The sequence below is a fragment of the Oncorhynchus gorbuscha genome, linkage group LG05 (assembly GCF_021184085.1).
Source record: "Oncorhynchus gorbuscha isolate QuinsamMale2020 ecotype Even-year linkage group LG05, OgorEven_v1.0, whole genome shotgun sequence".
In the NCBI taxonomy this organism is placed as follows: Eukaryota; Metazoa; Chordata; class Actinopteri; order Salmoniformes; family Salmonidae; genus Oncorhynchus; species Oncorhynchus gorbuscha.
In genome coordinates this window covers 26,279,386-26,301,034 of record NC_060177.1, presented here as the reverse complement: position 1 = coordinate 26,301,034, position 21,649 = coordinate 26,279,386, and the positions used below count along the sequence as shown (strand labels likewise).

Here is a 21,649-nt window from a genome sequence, read left to right as displayed (position 1 = left end):
TGAGGACTTTAATGTGTGATAAACTAGCATAGGTGACAAGCTGCAAATCCTTTTGCAAGTATAATGCATACCTCAACGGCCAACAGCTATGCTGTTACTTTTGAAAGTTGTAAGTTGCAGTGCCACAGTATTTGTTTACTCTTATAATATCACATATATGAAATAACACGTCAGAAATGGCCAAAGTGATGAGTGGATGCACCTGCATGACTTATTGCCACTGTGCAGGCAAGAACGAAAAGCTGTGACCAATCTCATCATGACCATTTGCTTGTGCATCGTCCTATAACTACATTGACATTTGGGGGAGATCACCAAATGCAAGAATGACAATTATCCGATGGACTTTTCCTTTATTTTTTGAGTAGGCCTTGTGCTGTTACACTTTCAATTATGCAAATGTCAGACTAGTTGTAGGCCTACAATCATGTGACAGATTATTGTCCAGTGGCTACTGTCTTATCTTAGATGACGGGTTTGCGTCATGGGGGGGCGTGGCTGTACAGAAAATAGACGAACTGAACACATTTGACAAACACGAACGTGAAGGAGGCAGAAAGAAGCGTGTTACACAGGCTAATAACGACTGGTTCAAGATATACGTAGTCTATATGCCAAATAGCGTTTTGTTTGTTGTCAGTATATTTATTTCCCATTAATTCAGTTTCAGAGAAATATTTAATTCTAGCTTGCTAGCTCAGCGACGTTCATATCTGAGGGCGTCCGATTTCCCCTCCTCTTCAGAGGCATTACGATGCCCTCTGATTTCATATCCCTACTCAGCGCGGATCTCGACCTGAATTCCCCCAAATCCCTATATTCCAAAGGTAATACATCTATTTTATGTTAAACTGAGACTTTCATGTTTTCTTGTCTGTGTTGTTTTAGTTATTTTCATTGATATACGCTGTTACTCTCGTACATGTGTGTTGTGAGAGCGACTGCCCTGGTTTATTTGGCCGCCCCGGTCGAGGTGAACGCCAGCGCTCCGCATCCATCTACGTCGCTTTGGCATTGCAACTAAACAGTAGATCTAAAGCCGATGCCGCGTTCAGAATAACTAGGAAATCGGAAATCGCCGACTTCAGTGTATTCAAGACAACTGGGAACTCAGAAAAAACGAGCTCTGACTGGGAAAAATTGGTTTGAATGGTCATCCATCCCGGAATTCCAAATAAGAAACCCAGGCATCTTCCAAGAGCACCGTCTTTCCGACCTGAAGATCACTGACGTCATTATTTGACCTTTTTTTTTCTCCAAATTTCCAGTTGTCTTGAAAGCATCATCAGTGTAACGTCATGCGTAAATCTGTTTTATTTTATTTTAATTAGAGTATTTGCTTTAACACTAAAGCTAGTTTAATCCTGTTTGTTTCCTATATGTATGTGACGATTATGCAATATAAAAAAGGAAATACTTTGCCTTAAATCCTGTCAATTTCATGCACAATGCCACATGATACATTTACCCTTTTGACCCAGTTTATTATTTATCCTCCTTACAAAGGTGAGGACCTCTTTGGTAGGCATAGCAGATCTAGCCTAATTTTTGGCATTCCTGTAGTCTAGAAAATATTAGTAGGAATTGGCCAAGTGATCTGTTGTGTCTTAGATCCATGTGTAGATTATATAAGAAAATAAAATAGAAAGTTGCCTCTTAATAATAGGCTAGTCTTATGAATGTAAGAAAGTATTAGATTTTATACCATTCAATGTAGCTTTAAAAGTTGCTTACCTTGATGCAATGTCAACATGTTACTGTTGTTAGTCACAAGTCTACTAGGCTATTTATTCAGCTGGTAAATGACTCCACAAATTATTTTTATTTTATTTATTTAACATGTAATGATGTTATTAAAGTAATTTGTGTTTATGGTCCAATACCCTACACATATGTGTAGTGCTATCATGAGTGTGAGAGGATAAAGGCTGCCTCATTGAGGTCACAACAGAAAAAGGGTTGATACCCTATGTTGAAAGCCATTAATGCAGTCTGTGGAAGTGTTTACCAACACTGTGCCAGCAGTAATTTCAATATTTAATGTTTAAACATACAGTCATCACTCAGATGATGACTTAAAAAAGAGGCAGATACTAGAGTACAATATAGGCCTAGGCCCTATTTCTATGGTGTAGTTGTAGGTCCAAATATATTATATTCACCATGGCCTAGTCCCACTGAACAACAACCAAGGGTGCACTGGTTGGCTGAACAGTTAGGGGTGTCTCCGCAGAAGCATGTCAGTCCTCTTGACTGATGCAACAGCCGAGCTGAACTGGGGTTGCTCGAGATCTGCAGCAAAGAGTAGAGTCACTGAGAGGATTGTGTCGCTGCACAGTCAAATGTGAAAGTGTAGAATAAGAGATGCCTTTAAGTATCTCACACTGTACTTGCTTAAAGGTCATGTGCTATTTGTGTGGCAAATTGACAACTGTTTCAGAGCGGCTTTTGTTTTTCCAAGGGTATGATGTTATGTTGGCAATACTCAATGCCAGGTACACTGATTCATCCTATCCTCCAAATCTCTTTTCATATGGTTTCGCAATATGTCTCAATACAGCACTTCAACAACATATCTATAAGCCCTTTGACAAACAACGGTATTAAACATGTCCAATTTCACAGTGAAAGTCCATTGTACATCTCAATACATCTCAAATAGGCTAGCCTAAGTCCACTGGCTATGTCCCTTTTTTTACTCCCTCAAATCCCCTACAAAGTAGAAAGTGTGGTCTTTATTCAAATCAGAAATGTTTTGTAACCCATTCCTGAAAACAATTTTTTAATTTCCTGAGTACTGCAGAGATATAAAGTTGAAGTCGAAAGTTTACATACCCCTTAGCGAATTACATTTCAATTCAGTTTTTCACAATTCCTGACATTTACTCCAAGTAAAAATTCCCTGTCTTTGGTCAGTTAGGATCACCATATTATTTTAAGAATGTGAAAAGTCAGAATAATAGTAGAGAGAATGATTTATTTAAGCTTTTATTTCTTTCATCACATTTCCAGCGGTTCAGAAGTTTACATACACTCAATTAGTATTTGTAGCATTTCCTTTTAAATTGTTTAACTAGGGTCAAACATTTCGGGTAGCCTTCCATAAGCTTCCCACAATAAGTTGGGTGAATTTTGGCCCATTCCTCCTGACAGAGCTGGTGTAACTGAGTCAGGTTTGTAGGCCTCCTTGTTCGCACACACTTTTTCAGTTCTTCCCACACATTTTCTATAGGATTGAGGTCAGGGCTTTGTGATGGCCACTCCAATACCTTGACTTTGTTATCCTTAAGCCATTTTGCCACAACTTTGGAAGTATGCTTGGGGTCATTGTCCATTTGGAAGACCCATTTGTAACCAAGCTTTAACTTCCTGACTGATGTCTTGAGATGTTGCTTCAATATATCCACATGATTTTCCTGAAGTGCACCTGTCTCTCCTGCAGCAAAGCACCCCCACAACATGATGCTGCCACCCCGTGCTTCACGGTTGGGATGGTGTTCTTCGGCTTGCAAGCATCCTCCTTTTTCCTCCAAACATAATGATGGTCATTATTAGAGGTCGACCGATTAATCGGAATGGTTGATTAATCAGGGCCGATTTCAAGTTTTCATAACAATCGGAAATCCGTATTTTTGGACCCCGATTTTTTATATTTATTTTTATATATATATATTTTTTACTATTTTATTTAACGAGACAAGTCAGTTAAGAACACATTCTTATTTTCAATGACGGCCTAGGAACGGTGGGTTAACTGCCTTGTTCAGTGGCAGAATGACAGATTTCTACCTTGTCAGCTAAGGGATTCAATCTTGCAACCTTACGGTTAACTAGTCCAACGCTCTAACCACCTGCCTCATGAGGAGCTTGCCTGTTAAGCAAATGCAGTAAGAAGCCAAAGTAAGTTGCTAGCTAGCATTAAACCTATAAAAAAACAATTAATCAATCATAATCACTAGTTATAACTACACATGGTTGATGATATTACTAGTTTATCTAGCGTGTCCTGCGTTGCATATAATCAATGTGGTGCGCATTTGCGAAAAAGGACTGTTGTTGCTCCAATGTGTACCTAACCATTAACATCAATGCCTTTCTTGAAATCAATACACAGAAGTATATATTTTTAAACCTGCATATTTAGCTAAAAGAAAGGTTAGCAGGCAATATTAACCAGGTGAAATTGTGTCACTTCTCTTGCATTCATTGCACGCAGAGTCAGGGTATATGCAACAATTTGGGCCGCCTGGCTCATTGCGAACTAATTTGCCAGATTTTTTAATGTAAATTATTATGTTATAATTAAGTCTATGATTTGTTAGAGCAGTCTGACTGAGCGATGGTAGGCACCAGCAGGCTCGTAAGCATTCATTCAAACAGCACTTTCGTGCATTTTGCCAGCAGCTCTTCACAATGCTTCAAGCATTGTGCTGTTTATGATTTCAAGCCTATCAACTCCCGAGATTAGGCTGGTGTAACCGATGTGAAATGGCGAGCTAGTTAGCGGGGTGCGCGCTAATAGCGTTTCAAACGTCACTTGCTCTGAGACTTGGAGTAGTTGTTCCCCTTGCTCTGCATGGGTAACACTGCTAAGAGGGTGGCTGTTGTCGATGTGTTTCTGGTTCGAGCCCAGGTAGCGGCGAGAAGAGGGATGGAAGCTATACTGTTACACTGGCAATACTAAAGTGCCTATAAGAACATCCAATAGTCAAAGGTATATGAAATGCAAATCGTATAGAGAGAAATAGTCCTATAATTCCTATAATAACTACAACCTAAAACTTCTTACCTGGGAATATTGAAGACTCATGTTAAAAGGAACCACCAGCTTTCATATGTTCTCATGTTCTGAGCAAGGAACTTAAATGTTAGCTTTCTTACATGGCACATATTGCACTTTTACTTTCTTCTCCAACACTTTGTTTTTGCATTATTTAAACCAAATTGAACATGTTTCATTATTTATTTGATGCTAATGTAACGGATGTGAAACGGCTAGCTTAGTTAGAGGTGTGCGCTAAATAGCGTTTCAATCGGTTACATCACTTGCTCTGAGACCTTGAAGTAGTAGTTCCCCTTGCTCTGCAAGGGCCGCGGCTTTTGTGGAGCGATGGGTAACGATGCTTCGTGGGTGACTGTTGTCGATGTGTGCAGAGGGTCCCTGGTTCGCGCCCGGTTATGGGCGAGGGGACGGACGTAAAAGTTATTCTGTTACATTGATGCTGTTGACCCGGATTACTGGTTGCTGCGGAAAAAGGAGGAAGGTCAAAAGGGGGTGAGTGTAACGGATGTGAAACGGCTAGCTTAGTTAGCGGTGTGCGCTAAATAGCATTTCAATCGGTTACAACACTTGCTCTGAGACCTTGAAGTAGTAGTTCCCCTTGCTCTGCAAGGGCCGCGGCTTTTGTGGAGCGATGGGTAACGATGCTTCGTGGGTGACTGTTGTTGATGTGTGCAGAAGGTCCCTGGTTCGCGCCCGGGTATGGGCGAGGGGACGGTTTAAAATTATACTGTTACACTAAATTGATTTTATTGATGTATTATATTAAGTTAAAATAAGTGTTCATTGAGAACTGTTGTAATTGCCATTATTACAAATACATTTTAAAAAACGGCCGATGTTTCATCAGACCAGAGGACATTTCTCCAGAAAGTACAGTCATTGTCCCCATGTGCAGTTGCAAATCGTAGTCTGGCTTTTTATGGCGGTTTTGGAGCAGTGACTTCTTCCTTGCTGAGCGGCCTTTCAGGTTTTGTCGATATAGGACTCGTTTTACTGTGGATAGAGACACTTTTGTACCCGTTTCCTCCAGCATCTTCACAAGGTCCTTTGCTGTTCTGAGATTGATTTGCACTTTTCTCACCAAAGTACGTTCATCTCTAGGAGACAGAACGCGTCTCCTTCCTGAGCGGTTTGACGGCTGCGTGGTCCCATGGTGTTTATACTTGCGTAGTATTGTTTGTACAGATGAACGTTGTACCTTCAGACGTTTGGAAATTGCTCCCAAGGATGAACCAGACTTGTGGAGGTCTGCAATTTTGTTTCTGAGGTCTTGGCGGGTTTCTTTAGATTTTCCCATGTCAAGCAAAGGGGGACTGAGTTTGAAGGTAGGCCTTGAAATACATCCACAGGTACACCTCCAATTGACTCAAATAATGTCAATTAGCCTATCAGAAGCTTCTAAAGCTATAACATAATTTTCTGGAATTTTACAAGCTGTTTAAAGGCACAGTCAACTTAGTGTATGTAAACTTCTGACCCACTGGAAATGTGATACTGTGTGAAATCTGTCTGTAAACAATTGTTGAAAAATTACTTGTGTCATGTACAAAGTAGATGTCCTAACCGACTATGCAGAACTATAGTTTGTTAACAATAAATTTGTGGAGTGGTTGAAAAATGAGTTTTAATGACTCCAACCTATGTGTAGGTAAACTTCTGACTTCAGCTGTATATTCTGTTCGTAAATATACACGCTTCTTTGGTTCCAAGTACAGGACCCCCGTAGTCAGAGAGAAATTAAACTTTTTTCCTGCTATCTTCATCAAATCCGAAATTACCGTACAGTTACCAGGATTTTTCATCCAGTCAGTCCCGAGGGTGCATGTGAGTGTTCATCTTCAATCACAATGTTGGGCAAGTAGGGACTCTGCTGGTGTAGTGTTGCACCTGAGCCCTGAGTTCCTTAGCATTTTAGATGACTCTTCAGTCTTCATCGCCTACTTTCCAAGACAGATACTGTATAACTTAAACGGCATGTTCCCTCAACTGAAAAGGGAGAAAAACAGTGGGTATATTTTTCTTGTGTCTTTGGTATTTTGCGGTTTGCTGAAGGTATCCATAAGACTTTGACTCTGTTTTTCAACTGAATTCACAATAATCTGGCCAACCTAAAGGATAAAGGGCTGTGTTGACTTTCTGTCTGACCGTGCTGTTAATCCTCTACCTGGCTGGCTGCTGTCAGATTGTTTCTGTGGCTCAAATTTGCTGAGGGTAGCCAAAATGTCATAGGCCTAGCAGTGTTGGAGAGGTGGCAGAGTGAAGCCCAGAGGGTGTCAAAGAGCCACCCTTAATCAGTGTGGCTTTAAAGCCAGCAGAGTGAAGAAATGACTCAATCATCCTCTTGACTGATGTCAGGGACTTGTTCATAAATGGGTTAACTTGAGTTGGCCTGACTTGCGGTTGTAATGGACTGCCCCATGTAAGAATATGAAAATAATTCGGCCTAGTTTCTTCACTGAAAGTCTGCTTCTTGAGGAGCTACAGATGGATATCATTACAGTGGGCTCACAGGGCTATCTATTTTTCTGTGTCACTACTTTTATGGGTGGAATGAGTGACCGGGCATGTATGATTCTCTAGACAGGCAGGCTCCTTACATAATCATAATCCGAATGATTTTGTGTGGGCTTAGAGGACGTTTATCCACTTTTGTAATAAGAAGGGAAAGTAGAGAGTTTGAGGGAGAGAAAGATTCCTCAATTGCTGCCCTGTAAATGTTTTGAGAGGTTGAAAACGCTCAAATTTAAATGAGACACTATGTTTCCAGTTTCTGTTTTTACTCAATGCTCATCGTTTGCTGAGTTTTACAAGCATTGACATAACATAATGTCATGTGTCATTTTGCTGGACTAGAACAGGTATTCTGGGGTACGCTCAATGCCGTCGGGGGTACGCCAAATAAAAATATGATTCGCATTTCAAACACAGTGCCTTGCGAAAGTATTCGGCCCCCTTGAACTTTGCGACCTTTTGCCACATTTCAGGCTTCAAACATAAAGATATAAAACTGTACTTTTTGTGGAGAATCAACAACAAGTGGGACACAATCCTGAAGTGGAACGACATTTATTGAATATTTCAAACTTTTTTAACAAATCATCAAAAACTGAAAAATTGGGCGTGAAAAATTATTCAGCCCCTTTACTTTCAGTGCAGCAAACTCTCTCCAGAAGTTCAGTGAGGATCTCTGAATGATCCAATGTTGACCTAAATGACTAATGATGATAAATACAATCCACCTGTGTGTAATCAAGTCTCCGTATAAATGCACCTGCACTGTGATAGTCTCAGAGATCCGTTAAGAGCGCAGAGAGCATCATGAAGAACAAGGAACACACCAGGCAGGTCCGAGATACTGTTGTGAAGAAGTTTAAAGCCGGATTTGGATACAAAAAGATTGCCCAAGCTTTAAACATCCCAAGGAGCACTGTGCAAGCGATAATATTGAAATGGAAGGAGTATCAGACCACTGCAAATCTACCAAGACCTGGCCATCTCTCTAAACTTTCAGTTCATACAAGGAGAAGACTGATCAGAGATGCAGCCAAGAGGCCCATCATCACTCTGGATGAACTGCAGAGATCTACAGCTGAGGTGGGAGACTCTGTCCATAGGACAACAATCAGTCGTATATTGCACAAATCTGGCCTTTATGGAAGAGTGGCAAGAAGAAAGCCATTTCTTAAAGATATCCATAAAAAGTGTTGTTTAAAGTTTGCCACAAGCCACCTGGGAGACACACCAAACATGTGGAAGAAGGTGCTCTGGTCAGATGAAACCAAAATTGAACTTTTTGTCAACAATGCAAAACGTTATGTTTGGCGTAAAAGCAAACACAGCTCATCACCCTGAACACCCTATCCCCACTGTCAAACATGGTGGTGGCAGCATCATGGTTTGGGCCTGCTTTTCTTAAGCAGGGACAGGGAAGATGGTTAAAATTGACGGGAAGATGGATGGAGCCAAATACAGGACCATTCTGGAAGAAAACCTGATGGAGTCTGCAAAAGACTTGAGACTGGGACGGAGATTTGTCTTCCAACAAGACAATGATCCAAAACATAAAGCAAAATCTACAATGGAATGGTTCAAAAATAAACATATCCAGGTGTTAGAATGGCCAAGTTAAAGTCCAGACCTGAATCCAATCGAGAATCTGTGGAAAGAACTGAAATCTGCTGTTCACAAATGCTCTCCATCCATCCAACCTCACTGAGCTCGAGCTGTTTTGCAAGGAGGAATGGGAAAAAATGTCAGTCTCTCGATGTGCAAAACTGATAGAGACATACCCCAAGCGACTTACAGCTGTAATCGCAGCAAAAGGTGGCGCTACAAAGTATTAACTTAAGGGGGCTGAATAATTTTGCACGCCCAATTTTTCCGTTTTTGATTTGTTCGAAAAGTTTGAAATATCCAATAAATGTCGTTCCACTTCATGATTGTGTCCCACTTGTTGTTGATTCTTCACAAAAAAATACAGTTTTATATCTTTATGTTTGAAGCCTGAAATGTGGCAAAAGTTTGCAAAATTCAAGGGGGCCGAATACTTTCAGTCCAGTGGCTCCCAAAAAAGTTTGGGAACCACTGGACTAGAACATGATATGGCCCCATTGACACTGAAACCACTTGTATGACAACTAATCTCTTCATCTCCAATCCTCAACTATGATTTCTGAACCATCCGTCAAGATAAGAGGCAGAGGATGATCATTGTTTTCCTTAGGATTGTTTTCAGCAGTGGTGGCAAGGGTAAGGTGCGGGGTGGGTTCCCTGTTCCCAATGACTTCCCATAGACTTTCAGTCATTGAGCCAACGACTATCCTTTTAAAAGCATGTCTTGGCAGAAATATATATATATATATATCTACAGTGGGGAGAACATGTATTTGATACACTGCCGATTTTGCCGACTTTTCTACTTACAAAGCATGTAGAGGTCTAATTTTTAAGTAATTAATTAGCATTTTATTGCATGACAGAAGTATTTGATCACCTACCAACCAGTAAGAATTTTGGCTCTCACAGACCTGTTAGTTTTTCTTTAAGAAGCCCTCCTGTTCTCCACTCATTACCTGTATTAACTGCACCTGTTTGAACTCGTTACCTGTATAAAATAATCCTGTCCACACACTCAATTAAACAGACTCCAACCTCTCCACAATGGGCCAAGACCAGACAGCTGTGTAAGGACATCAGGGAAAAAATTGTAGACCTGCACAAGGCTGGGATGGGCTACAGGACAATAGGCAAGCAGCTTAGTGAGAAGGCAACAACTGTTGGTGCTATTATTAGAAAATGGATGAAGTTCAAGATGACGGTCAATCACCCTCGGTCTGGGGCTCCATGCAAGATATCACCTCGTGGGGCATCAATGATCACGAGGAAGTTGAGGGATCAGCCCAGAACTACACGGCAGGACCTGGTCAATGACCTGAAGAGAGCTGGGACCACAGTCTCAAAGAAAACCATTAGTAACACACTACGCGTCATGGATTAAAATACTGCAGCGCATGCAAGGTCCCCCAGCTCAAGCCAGCGCATGTCCAGGCCCGTCTGAAGTTTGCCAATGACCATCTGGATGATCCAGAGGAGGAATGGGAGAAGGTCATGTGGTCTGAGACAAAAATTGGTCTAAACTCCACTCGCTGTGTTTGGAGGAAGAAGAAGGATGAGTACAACCCCAAGAACATCATCCCAAATGTGAAGCATGGAGGTGGAAACATCATTCTTTGGGCATGCTTTTCTGCAAAGGGGACAGGACGACTGCACCGTATTGAGGGGAGGATGGATGGGGCAATGTATTGTGAGATCTTGGCCAATAACCTCCTTCCCTCAGTAAGAGCATTGAAGATGGGTCTTAGCTGGGTTTTCCAGCATGACAACAACCTGAAACAACACACAGCCAGGGCAACTGAGTGGCTCTGTAAGAAGCATCTCAAGGTCCTGGAGTGGCCTAGCCAGTCTCCAGACCTGAACCCAATATAACATTTTTTGAGGGAGCTGAAAGTCCGTATTACCCAGCGACAGCCCCAAAACCTGAAGGATCTGGAGAAGGTCTGTATGGAGGAGTGGGCCAAAATCCCTGCTGCAGTGTGTGCAAACCTGGTCAATAACTACAAGCAACGTATGATCTCTGTAATTGCAAACAAAGGTTTCTGTACCAAATATTAAGTTCTGCTTTTCTGATGTATCAAATACTTATGTCATGCAATACAATGCAAATTACTTACTTAAAAATCATACAATGTGATTTTCTGGATTTTTGTTTTGGATTCTGTCTCTCACAGTTGAAGTGTACCTATGATAAAAATTACAGACCTCTACATGCTTTGTAAGTAGGAAACACTGACGATTTTGCAGGTTATCAAATACTTGTTCTCCCCACTGTGTGTATGTTTATATATATATATATATATATATATATATATATATATATATATATATATATATACACACACAAAATACATTTTTTTGCATCTAAATTAATATAGGGGAAAATCTGGGATGATAAAGAAGATGATGATAAGCATTACATAGACAGGACAGATTACAATGAACGTTGAATGTTCTGTTGACTCTCTTAACCTAATTTTTAGGCTTTAAGTGGTAATTTATTACATCAATTGTCAAACACCTACATCCTTGTAGGTAGGTAACATCTATTACAATGTTATGTGGCTAATATAAAACTATGGAACACCGTTTGGGTCTTTGCGTGTCAAAAACGATGCACGTCAAATAACACTATTTGATACGTCAGATAAGCTTGTTGACCAATCAGGACCTGAATATGACTGCACGTCCCATAATAATTAAATGTGTTCATACATTTTTTACGTAGTTATTACACATTGATTACACTATAACTCATATTTCATATGTCACAATGATTCAACTATATGAATGCTATGATGCTGATAAAATTGTCTCGCGCACCTACAGTCCTGGTCATAATAAAAGCTAGCTCATGGATGCAAACAATGATCTTCCCCAAAAACATAGCAAAACAACAATCTGTTTCAGTAGCTATAGTTAACTAGCTAGCTGTCATAATCTAAAATAACCCTAATTTATTAAACAGTTCTTATTTGATTAATGGTAGTCTGACCCATCTATGTGAAGCTAGCCACAATAAGGATTAACCACAATACTGGACTTTGTGGTTAGCCTTTAAATTAAAAGTATGTAATTGACAGTGATGCAAATGAATACAAATAGTGTAATTATGCCATAATTGTATAGATCATAATAAACAAGGTTGGAATGTTGTTAGTCAAATTAACAAATTGTCTTTTGTTGATTTTATATATCTGTTGAAATCACACAATGTATTACACTTCAGAATTGCTTTGGGGGCATACTTATTTCACTGTACAGCATTACCCATGTCATTGATCCACAATCCATCGGTATCAGTCTACTCAGCTACATTTATGGTCAACCTACTATGTGTATTAAACATTATTCCTGAAGAAAAACAATACTGTGTGGATGTTTTGGAGTCAGATAACTCAGAGGAGGGTGTTGGGAAAATAATGTATTGAGTAGACAGATACCTAATTTCATTGAACCCCAATCCTTAGGTAAAGCTGTACAGTGCAATATGAATGTCAATACACGCAATAGGCTGACTGGGGAGGTGATTTCAAAGTCCCGCGATAAGATCTACAACGCTAATATTTGTGTAAACTCTTAACAGTTGTTTTCTGTGGGTGTCACCGAGTAGACTGATACCCCATTTCATTGCTTCACATTCCAACCTTGTTTAACATTATCTAGTTTAAATATGGCATGATTCCAACAATTGTAAACTTCTGCATCACTTTCAAAGAGGTACTTTTATTTTGAAGGAAAACTGCAATTCTACTATTGTACCTAATTTTTTATTATGGCTAGCTTCACAACACAGCCCGTTCAGGTCGAGCCTCACTAGTCAGATGAAGCTAGCAGGCTGCTTATAACGTTAGCTGGCTAGCTATTTATTTTCATGAACTGAAGTTCAGTTTCAATAGGTGAACAACAAGTGGCTACCAATCTAATACTTACTCACAAGGATTCCTAAATCATTGCTAAGAATAGTGAAAATGACTGCAGTTTCTACTGGTCATTGTTTTCAGGTTGGTTGTATTGGTGCTAACTAGTAGCGGTCGAGCAAATAATGCTTTATTCCTAACGCGGTATTGTTACACATCGTTTGTGGCCGGTGTGTGCTTGTTTGCATACTTTTTTTGTACTGCTTTGACAGTGCTACTTATAATCGTGGTGGCGCTTGGCTTGCTCGTGCAAATTCAGCACTCACCACATTCTATAATAGAACTGTGTTATTTGACGTGTCAAATTAAACGCTTATTTAATCGTCAAATAGTTGTATTGCCAAATAGTGTTATTTGACGTATCTTTTTTGACACGCAAAGACAAAAAATGGCGTTCCATAGTCTGCAGCTGAAGTTGTATCTAAACATTCACAGCTTACATGGAAGTTGGAGCAGGCAGCTGTTTATCTCATGGCTGTGTGAGGTTGTGTCGTCATACTGTACTTTTCTCTTCTGTCATTTACGGATCATATTGTGGTGTTTCCCGCGGCTCAGAGAGAGTTCCAGGGCCTCTGGGAGCAGCTCTCTAATGATGCAGTGAATCACACTACACTGCAAACACGGCTGTGGAGATGGAGCCAAGCATATGGCTGTGTCTCTGCTGTCTGAAAACATGGCAGAATGCCCTAGAGGTGAAACACTTCTATTTCTAGTACATCTCTCCTATTACATCTGTTTTTAGTCAGAATTCACATAGTCTATATGTAGATGTAGGGGCAGTGAGGGCTTAGGGTGCATTTAATACATCTCGGTTGGGTTTTGTAATGTGATCCAGGTACAGTACCATAGACGTAAGAATATTTGAAACTATAGGATAAGAGCATACTTCGCTTGTCTTCGGGCTGTCAATTGCCACGGACCTCACAATATGATATCACGATACTTAGTGCCAATGCGATTTCTATTGAGATGATCAAGATTTTACGTGTTGTGTTTTGATGTTCCAAACATTGCTCACTATATGTCTGCTGCAGAGAGAAAAGAGCACGAGAAAATGAGTTTTGATCAGTCATTATAATAAAAGTGTTGAAAACATGTTGGCTCAATATTTTTCTAAAGAAGATTGAGAACAAGTTAAAGGATGAAAAATACTGGAGGTTTGGCACAGGTACAGCTACAAGTGCTAGCAAATTCTACCTAGCAAAATTGATACTTGGGAGTCAAAGTATCAATATAATATTTTCCAAAATAGTCTTGCAATTTTCTTTACCCCATCTCCAGTTTGCCTTGTCAAGTTGTAGAATTGTGACCACTTTGCAATGTGACAAGCATTTTAGGAGAAGGTATAACAACCATTAGAAGTCAAATGGAATTGGAAGATAAACAAGGCAAGATATTTGAAATGGCCAGCCACACAATGAAACCTTTACTCCTGAACACTTACTTCACTGTTAAGTTAATTCGTTGGCCCAATTTACAAGCCCTGTGGTTTTGGTAAGCTTAAGAGTTCAGGCCTCGAGAGACTGGTCCCTGTCTTAATGAGTGTATTACACAGTGATGCTTTCCATCAGTATTGGTATCTTTGTCCTACTCTGGACCACAGATCTCCCTTTGGCAGAGGCCCTCTATGTCTCTAAGCTGGCCCACCAGAGCCCATAGGATCAATCATTAACCATCACACAAGGGGAGCGGGCTGCTTTGTGTGTAAACCTGTGCTTGCCCTCAATTAATATTGACTCTGCTATGTTAAACAAACTTGGTGGCATGCGCTTAAAAATATTTGATTTCCTTGAATGCTAATATATTTATGATGATGAAAGATCAAAGGCCTCGGAGGGATAACAAATTAAGCCAGTTTTTGATTAGATTCTTGATAATAATTTGAAATGTTTGACTTTCTGATCGGAACAATGAGACTACAACACCAATCTCCTCTCTTTTAAAACCGATGAACAAACATTCAGTCCCACACCTGTGGTTTAGAGAAAAGCCTAAATCTTAAATAAATCAGCTATCCCACTCTTTTTCTGCTCCACACAATTGAATTTAGTCTAATCAGAGCAGTTGACGGTGTCAGTTTCACACTACTACCCAGGCACACTTTGAAACATGCCCAGTATCCTTCTGATGATGATGTGCAGAATTATGGCCTAGGTTCTATTTTCTCAGACATGTCCTTAAGAAATAATCTCCTTGTTCACTGGATGGTTGCTTGTGTTTTTAGTCACGGTATTGAGAGGCTCGAAAGTTTATTTGTTTCTCTCATTTTGTTACAAGAAGGTGTTTTCCTCTCAAACAATTTTGCCAGAGACCAGGTTATAATAAGCCATGCTGGGTATTATATGTCATGCAGGGTATAATACCAGTGTGCCAGCTGGGGGGCTTTACATTAGGTACAAGTGCCACAGAGGACCGTTACAGGGCCATCCGTGTCAGTGAGTTAGGCTATAAGGATCCACAGTGGGTTAGTTGGGGGCAAGTGTAAGGTAACAACAGTATATTTCTGCCAAAGTGGATGCTTGTCTCAATGTCTAGTTGCACGCAGATAAATCCATTGGATTTGGTTTCCAAGAACCATCATATGATTTAGTATCTTTAGGTGTAGGCTACTGCTTTAGGAACATTGTCATAAACTAGGCTAAATGTTTTAGTACAGTATATCAACTATGCCGATGTGAATCACACTATCAATAAATGGATTGTTTTGTATCCAAAAACATTTGGTATTTTTTTATTTGTCATAGGATGGATAGAGGCCTACTTTAGGACTCTGACTGTAGGAGAGTTCAATTAAAGTGTGGTCTGGACATTTTGAAATATGGCCGGTATTTTTCAGTCCATTTTCTTCTCCAGGATTAGCTTAATCCATAACTATTTTTAAAGAGTCCTGGTCATGTAAATTGCTGTGTACTTAAGGTCAAATGTATGTTCAATGACAAACTATAGCTTAGTCTCCAGTTTTGTTATCTGTCGGTCTGGGTTGCTTTTTGTTGTGAAATCCATCCAGTGGTTACCAAAATGCTTGGTTATTTCTGAGTAGCTCATTGTTTTTGTGCTTGTCTGGATATTAAAAGCTGTATGTTACCACCAACATGGAAGGAAATGGGTCGGCTTCACATCCACTGTGTTGACATGGCTGAGAGTGGTAGTTCTTTCACTTGGTTCAAAGAGCCAATACAGATGAGTTACAGGTGTAGGATCTTACTTTGATCTGTATTGACGCAGTAAACTAGTCCTGCAGCAACAGGATGTGAGCGTTTAGTCAATAATGTTGCTTGCTTGGTGGTTAGGTTATTAGTTGGTCAAAATAAGGTTACATGAATCGTGGAATACTGTTAATATAACTGTGTGTAAGTGCAGGTTTTCAGTGAATTTCTGTAAATCACAATCTGCATTTCCTGCCAGGCAGGAAAATTCTAAGCAACAGAGTGATCAAATTAAAATCCTTCATCTGTATGTGAAAACAGCACGATTTCTGGTAGATGATCAGTTGACCAAAAGCCTACTTTTTTTCACCCAATGTTATTATTCAAAATATGTCTTGGGCCAACATTTTTAACAGGTTCTTAAATGCTTCTTATGATCTCAGAGTACAATGTTGTAAATGAACAGGAGCTGTCAACACTAGCTGGGTTATTACAGCGGTGTATGCAGAAAAGTGAGCAGACTTGTTTTGAGATGACATTTGATCATGTAACAGTACTCTTCTTGCGTTGTATACAATCAGTCATCGACACGGAACTCCAATATGTAGCACCAGTCATGTAGCTTTATTCTGATGGGAACGACACAAAATTGCACGTCATGCAATGCACGTCCCACCATCCAACTCTGCACTCACGCACGCTGGTTTGGTGCTTGTTCACTGGGTGAGTTACCAAAATAATACAATTACAATATACAATATAATATCTTTAACAATTTACCTGATAGGAACGACACAAAATTGCACGCCATGCAATGCACGTCTCACCATCCAACTCTGCACTCACGCACTGTACAAAATATATGAACCCCCCCCCACCAGACACAGTAAGTTGCTAGCTAGTACTGGCGGGAATTCTTTACAACAAAATGCACAACAAATATTCTCCAAAAACCGCTGCATCTTATGTGTGATGTTCGAATAACATTTACAAACAATTTGATATAAATTGTACATTTAAATCATCACTTGGGAGTATAAAAATCACTTTTGATGTAGTGCTTGGCAACCAACAACTTACCGCTGGTTTGGTGCTTGTTCACTGGGACGATTCTAACTGGAACATCCCCCCTCGTAAGCAAGCTATGCAAACCAGCCAATAAGATGCCATGTTGAGTAGGTGAAGGCAAGACAAACTCAAACCAAAAACCCATTGGCTTAACAACAAAGTGGCAAGGGGAATCACCAATATAACCCTGTTACAATCACACAGACCACTCCCACTCAACACTAGCCTACGTCAAACCAGGCTTCACTGATGGAACTTAAATCCATTTAATGACGCAAACTGGACAGCAGGGCTGTTTCTAGCTTTTTGGGGGCCCTAAGTGATATTTGTTTGGGGGGCTGCGCCACCTTGAAGGGCAAAACATATTTTAGCACCCCCCCTCTCACTTGGAGGAGGAGTGAGAGAAACTACAAGGTTTAGATTAGCTGGCTAGACTAACTTACCTAGCAATCTAAACTGTTAGTTGACATGGGCTTATTGACTGACTGACTGTCAATAACTGACATGACGAGGAATACATCCTTCCTTTTTGTTTGGGGGCCCCCTAGCGGCCATGGGCCCCTAAGCGGCCACTTATGCCTAGTAACGACACTGCTTCCCCCATAACTTAATTTTTAGAAACTCTCAGGGGTTAATGGTTAACACTAACCAAACCTCAGTAAAGTGGAGTAATAGGCCTCAGGTCAAAACATTACGTCTTTCAGTATTTACTGTGACCTTGTTTAGGCTCTAACCATCCTATGCATGAGCGGTTTAACCTCCTAGCACCCATAGCAACAGTCACTGATAGTAACATCAACACTTGTCATTTCACCTTGCAGTGGTTATCATCCCTCTTGTTCTCGTATCAAATTGACGGATTTCTGACGGTATTGAGAGGCTTTCATTAATCAATGTTATTTTTTAATATGTACTTCTTTGGTATAAAATGACTGCAGAACAATGTAGCCAGTGTCATAGGCACCCTGATCATAATTTGGCAAGGGAATACTAGTTCAGATGAGCGTGAAAAAATATGTAGAGCAAAAGCCAGAGTTGCAGGGCTACAATCTCTATAAAGCATGTCAAGAGGTTGGCAATACGACAAGGCCAGTTGGTTAAGGCCTACCTTTCTCAAAACATCAGTATTCCATAATGATCGACACACCAGTCCCTGTTGTTGCATGGTTTGTATTAATACAATCACAGTCACTGCTGTGAATGAAGTGCCTCGCCACATTGAGTTTAAAAACACGACTTTTATCAGTACTGTTAAATGTCATTTGTGATTTAGTGAACATCAAGACTGGTCTCATGTGACTTTAATTTATTACATAGGGCTAGTATTTCAGAAACCCTGTTTTAGGAGCTACTGAAAGGATTCCCAGATCAGTTGTCTGTTGGGAACAATTCAAGAATGACACAATTGTGCAGGAAGAATGACACATCGGACAGTTGGTAGCCTAGCAGTTAGAGAGGCGAGCCAGCTACCGGAGGGTTGCCAGTTTGAGTCCCGGGTCTGAAGGAGAAAAAATTGTCAAAGTGAGCCAGGCAATTGGATGGTTGCTGGTATCCTAAGTAGAGATCGACCGATCATGATTTTTCAACGCCGATACCGATTTATTGGAGGACCAAAAAAGCCAATACCGATTTAATCGGACAATTAAAAAAAATATCTATATATATATATTTGTAATAATGACAATTACAACAATACTGAATGAACACTTATTTTAACTTAATATAATACATCAATAAATTCAATTTAGCCTCAAATAAATAATGAAACATGTTTAAATAATGCAAAAACAAAGTGTTGGAGAAGAAAGTAAAAGTGTAATATGTGCTATGTAAGAAAGCTAACTTTTAAGTTCCTTGCTCAGAACATGAGAACATATGAAAGCTGGTGGTTCCTTTTAACATGAGTCTTCAATATTCTCAGGTAAGTAGTTTTAGGTTGTAGTTATTATAGGAATATTTCCCTCTATACCATTTGTATTTCATATACCTTTGACTATTGGATGTTCTTATAGGCACTTTACTATTGCCAGTGTAACAGTATCGCTTCCGTCCCTCTCCTCGCTTCTCCCTGGGCTCTAACCAGGAACGCATCGACAACAGCAACCCGCGAAGCAGCGTTACCCTTGCAGAGCAAGGGAAACAACCACAGGCTCAGAGAGAGTGACGTTTGAAACGCTATTAGCGCGCGCTAACTAGCTAGCCATTTCACTTCGGTTACACCAGCCTCATCTCGGGAGTTGATAGGTTTGAAGTCATAAACAGCGCAATGCTTGACGCACAACGAAGAGCTGCTGGCAAAACACCCGAAAGTGCTGTTTGAATGAATGTTTATGAGCCTGCTTCTACCTACCACCCCTCAGTCAGATACTTAGATACTTGTATGCACAGTCAGATTATATGCAACGCAGGACACGGTAGATAATATCTAGTAATATCATCAACCATGTGTAGTTAACTAGTGATTATGATTGATTGTTTTTCATAAGATAAGTTTAATGCTTGCTAGCAACTTACCTTGGCTTACTGCATTCGCGTAACAGACAGTCTCCTTGTGGAGTGCAAAAAGAGAGAGGCAGGTCGTTATTGCACTGGACTAGTTAACTGTAAGATTGTATCCCCGAGTTGACTAGGTGAAAATCTGTCGTTCTGCCCCTGAACGAGGCAGTTAACCCACTGTTCCTAGGCCGTCATTGAAAATAAGAATGTGTTCTTAACTGACTTGCCTAGTTAAATAAAGATTAAATAAAGGTGTTTTTTATGGCAAAATCGGTGTCCAAAAATACCGATTTCTGAATGTTATGAAAACTTGAAATCGGCCCTAATTAATCGGCCATTCCGATTAATCGTTCGACCTCTAATCCTAAATGCCATTGCCTGCCGTTGTCCCCTTGAGCAAGGCAGTTAACCTCACACAACAACTGCTCCACGGGCGCCCAGTGTGGCAACCCCTGCTCCAACCTGTGTGTGTCTTTTGGTGGGGTTGGTTTAAAGCAGAAGTCACATTTTGGTTACACCTGTACAATCGACAAATACAGTGATCATAATCTTGTGTCAAATTATCTGCACGTTCCCCAGTTGTAGCTTATCTTTGAAAATCAGAAATGGGCACTATTTGATTTCTGCTACTGCCAGTAAATATAAGGAAATACATGTAGGCTTTAGGTAGGCCTATGCACTTAACAGCATAGTCTCTGACCAAATAGGGCCTTAAATTGGGCGATACAAATGCCCAGTCTCAACACTGTCCCTTGGCTTTTGTCTCAGACAGATCCTGCTGTATTCAGTGATACCCTGTGCCCACAGTTGAACTCCGGTGGTTAGACTAATTCTCATGTTAGTATTTGACAAATCTCTTGTCGACAGATGCACGTAACATAACTGGTAGTAGCAGCTGTCGACAGAATATATGATGTGACGGCTAAAGCCTGTTGCATGTTTCCAAATCGAAACATTTTGTGAATATTTTATGACAAAATTCTGTCAAGTTTTGTTGTTTGGTAGGGATTTATTAATCTGTTTACGCGCACAAACTTTTTTCTTGAGGCAAGTCGAAGTTCGGTAGCCGAAGTCTGCTCCCCTTCGTCAGTGATTGGTCAACAGTACTACTCCTAGTAGGAGTGGGAGCTAGGGACAGGGTTTTTCAATAGTGTTTGTTGTCATTGAATGAGAGACAACTCATTTTCATGCAAATTGTTTTACTTAAATACTCCAGTTAGAAATTGCACAACTAAGACCTCCTTTGCAAAAACGTCCAAATGAATTACAGATTTCTTGATTTATCATAGATTAATTATTTTGAGTAATTGTTACTGGGTATGTTGTTGCTACAGCATCTCAAGAGGGACAAACAATAATATTGCTGCTTTTTTAAGGGATCATGCGAGGCACAGATGTTCACTTTGCCTAGCCAAGTTCTGCTAGGAGCAAACCGAACCTAGTATGCAGGGGCCTTTACGAGGAGCTTACAGGTACACACATGTTTTATCACTGGTCATTTGGGCAAATCACGATATAGCAGGTCCTCACATCTTTCAAATTACAGAAGGGAAGAGATATCTGGCCTGTAGATTTGCCACAAAACTGTCTGAGAGGTTATGTTTAGAGTGGTGGAGAATTTTCTTATTGTCATTAGTAATTTTTCGATCACGTCCCCCTCCTATAACCTAATCGAGCATCTGATGCAATAATGCAAGGTTTTAGTTCTGGATGTCTCAGGTTAGTGGTTTATTAAATTATCTCTGGCCACAGGTGCTCTACCATTGAGAGACGGGATAGGCTGGGAGTTTGGCTGTGGCGCCCTCTGCTCTCGCTGTGCCTCTCCCTCGTAGGAGACTGATTTGTGACATCTTTCTGTGAAAACCTGAAAACGTCTCCGAGCTCTGATCCCTCTGATGTTTCTACCCAGAGCGAAATGCACACTTTTTTTATTTCACCAAAGATGTTAAATATTTAGAGGGCTAAATCATAGCTGCCAGGAGCTTTTCCATTTGCAGATGAGAAGACAAGGTCAGGTTTCAGTGTAGGCTTACAGCTCTGCTAGTCCCGCCTCAAAGAGCATGGCTCCTTATGTGGACTCTGACATGTCTGCCCCATTTGGATCCACCGCTAATGAGTATTGT

At 40.3% G+C, this 21,649-nt stretch overlaps 1 protein-coding gene across 1 annotated transcript in view; it reads left to right on the top strand.

The window, feature by feature from the left end:
* Positions 1–519: 519 nt before the first annotated feature.
* LOC124035749 (nuclear factor of activated T-cells 5-like) overlaps positions 520–21,649 on the top strand; it is a 62,207-nt gene continuing 41,077 nt past the window's right edge. Inside the window, exon 1 of the mRNA XM_046349388.1 lies at positions 520–827. Within this exon, the coding sequence (XP_046205344.1) occupies positions 755–827 (73 nt within the window). The 5' untranslated portion in view covers positions 520–754. The remainder of the gene's footprint in view (positions 828–21,649) is intronic.